Source organism: Stylophora pistillata, chromosome 2 (genome assembly GCF_964205215.1).
Source record: "Stylophora pistillata chromosome 2, jaStyPist1.2, whole genome shotgun sequence".
NCBI classification, from domain to species: Eukaryota; Metazoa; Cnidaria; class Anthozoa; order Scleractinia; family Pocilloporidae; genus Stylophora; species Stylophora pistillata.
Window position 1 is genome coordinate 31634315 of NC_142520.1, and position 2742 is coordinate 31637056.

The 2742-nt window shown below is 35.2% G+C and overlaps 1 protein-coding gene across 1 annotated transcript in view; it reads right to left on the reverse strand.

Moving 5' to 3' along the window:
• LOC148738333 (uncharacterized) overlaps positions 1 to 2466 on the reverse strand; it is a 3378-nt gene extending 912 nt beyond the window's left edge. The window contains exons 1-4 of the mRNA XM_088750881.1: positions 2324 to 2466; positions 1199 to 1461; positions 902 to 1016; positions 1 to 80 (exon numbers count right to left, since the gene is read on the reverse strand). The exon at positions 1 to 80 is cut by the window's left edge and continues 912 nt beyond it. Of these exons, the coding sequence (XP_088607007.1) occupies positions 1 to 80; positions 902 to 1016; positions 1199 to 1461; positions 2324 to 2390 (525 nt within the window). The 5' untranslated portion in view covers positions 2391 to 2466. The remainder of the gene's footprint in view (positions 81 to 901; positions 1017 to 1198; positions 1462 to 2323) is intronic.
• Between the last annotated feature and the right edge of the window lie 276 nt (positions 2467 to 2742).

A 2742-nucleotide genomic window follows, 5' to 3' on the forward strand; every position in this document is an offset into this window, starting at 1 on the left:
TTTGTTGGTTTTAAAGAAACCATAAGAATCATCTCTTGCTCCAAAGCAAACAGTAGGTGGCGTCATCTGTATCCATTTTTCTGGGAGAGAACCATTACACAAATAATTGATTTATTTTGTACAAAAGAATATGAGTTGATTGAAAGCCTAAATGCAAACCGTTAAACAGACACATACAATTGTTTGTTTCTTTCCTACAAGGGATGTATTTTTTTAAAGTTAAATTTCCAGAACCGTCCTTTTAAAATACACGAAACTGCGAAAGGAATATGCGAGACAAACTAAATTTGCATAAAAAAGTTGAGAATAAAATTAAAACAGTTAGAATTTCTCATTATTCACTCATTACTTCAATGTAACGCGCCATCACTTTAACATCTCAAACAAAGAGCATGATCTGTCCCATGTATCTAAAAAAATATGACTACAAATCTTTTTTCTTCGTGTAGTGAGAAATTTTCTGCATAAATAAATCTTGTTCATTAGCTTAAGTGATATTGCAAAGTAATTTGTAGAACGATTTTTCCACAAGAGGGCTAAGATTTAATTACCACACTTATTGAAACATAACTTGACACCCTAATTTCATAAACGATTTTTGATTATGGAGTTCCAGTCTCAGAGATTTGCACCAATTGATTTCTGTAGCTAGATCTACAAATCTTTACAAGAACAATACTAAATGCCTAGAAAACTGATCTTTCAAGTAAAGGATGAAACATTGCTTATCCAACCTACATCCAGGAATAGGGAGAGCGCTCAAATGCGTTTGGTGTTCGCCGTACAAGTTTAACGTGCTCTAGCCGCTACCTGCATGCTTTACAACTGAACAGACGCACAGTCGACGCTTCTTAAAATACATATCAAAGGATTTTCTACAACAGAAGTAATAATTTCCTACCATGTTCACAGTTGTGGCCTGTAAATCCAGGAGGACATAAGCAGCGATATTGTGAAGAAGTAAAGCCTGATTGACAGGTTGCTTCGTTCTTGCAAGGTGAATTGCCACAAGCATTCTGAAAGAGGGAAATTGAAAGGACTACCTAATAGCAAAATTGTTTTGTAACTTCATTTTTCATCGTTTCTGTGTTTTATCTTCAATGACTGATGAATATTCAATAATCACTTGTTGCAAGTAAAAAATAATGATCACAACCTTTCTACTTGATTGCTTTCTCCCATTAGATAATGTTCTTACATTTGTTCCATGGTAAACATAGTTTGCTGCCTTGATCAGGTCCTTCTCATGTTCTTTACTAGTTGAGTTGTTCAGTTCACAATTCTCTGTCTCAGGTCCTCTCGGACGTACTTTGAAGTTTATACTGACACAATTGTGTTCCAGGTAACAACGAAACTCACACGTGTCCCTGTCAATCGCACTGATGGTTGCTATGGTGTGGTTAACAAGACGCTCCCCTTCGAAGAATAACGAGGATGGAAATGCCAATGTACGACTTTTTCCTAAAATTATTGAGATTGTTAGGAGGAAAATAAACGAAAGAATTAAAAGAAAGCATGTCATCGGTTTACAGGTACGTCTATTTCACAATTCAGAAAGTGAAGATTTGTGAAGTTATGCATTAACGTAGGAAAAGCGACCTTACTCTAATTTAGCTTGAAACTATCGTATCAACCAAAATGAGTGTTAAAAAGAAATAAAAGGAACAAACGTGATAAACTTATCGTGACAAACTTATCGCGACAAAGCAGTAGATAAAAACTTGATTGAAATTTGATTAAATTAGCATGCCGGTTTCGAAACTAGTGTAGGACCAGTCACGGATCAACAAATATGTCTATTCATTTCTTCAAAATAAATGGCTACTGAGGGATAAAACAATTTCTATCGTATTACAAGTCCTTTTAAAACGTTATTTACAGCATTCAAGCATTTATTATTATCACCGAGGCTCACAAGCTGCAAATGATAAACAAAGTGGGTTTTTTCTTTTATGTCACCGACTCCGCCGATGAGTGAAATTTCTTTGCTTTTGCAAGTACAAACGAGGCCTCCAAAAATGGGCCAAATTCCACCTTCGAATGACGCTAACTATGCGTCAATTTTCTCGAAAACAAAAGAATTTTACAACAAACTACATAGGTCCTGTTTTGTCTTGTCTATAGGCCTACCTAATAATAAAATATGAGCCAATTCGATGTTTTGACTGTTGCCGGTGAATGTTTGATTTTTTGCAACAACCTCTCTTAAATGCTTTCCTTTCGAAACTGGTACATGGTTGGTATGGTACGTGGTAAATTGATACAAAAAGCTACGAGTGTGAAAAGGGTAAAAGTTACATGAAAATACCTTTGAAGAACTTACCATCTAAACAGGCCAACGCATCCTGAAGAATGAGCAAGAAAAAGACAAAGTGGACTAAAGAAATCATAGCGACTTGAGGAAATTCATTTGTTCATCAGCAACGAACTGTCTTAAACATAGCCGTCTGTTTGAAATGGCTATTGTGATGTCATACGTCATACAGCCGATTGAAAATTAGTCAATGACGAATCTTGACAAATAATAAGAATTAAATTTTCCCTCAAAAAGAATTTTTATTTACTACTGGTTTTTCAACAGAATTGTGTTAGTTTTAGATTTTCCGTGAGGAAAAAGTTGTTTTAACGCCCGTTATAGTTAAAAAGTTTCTGGCGTTTGGTTTCTTGCAATGGATATTCCTCTCAGCAATCTCCTGTTGCCTGGCAACAGCTCACAAAACTTCTTTAATTTTTAATAAGGAA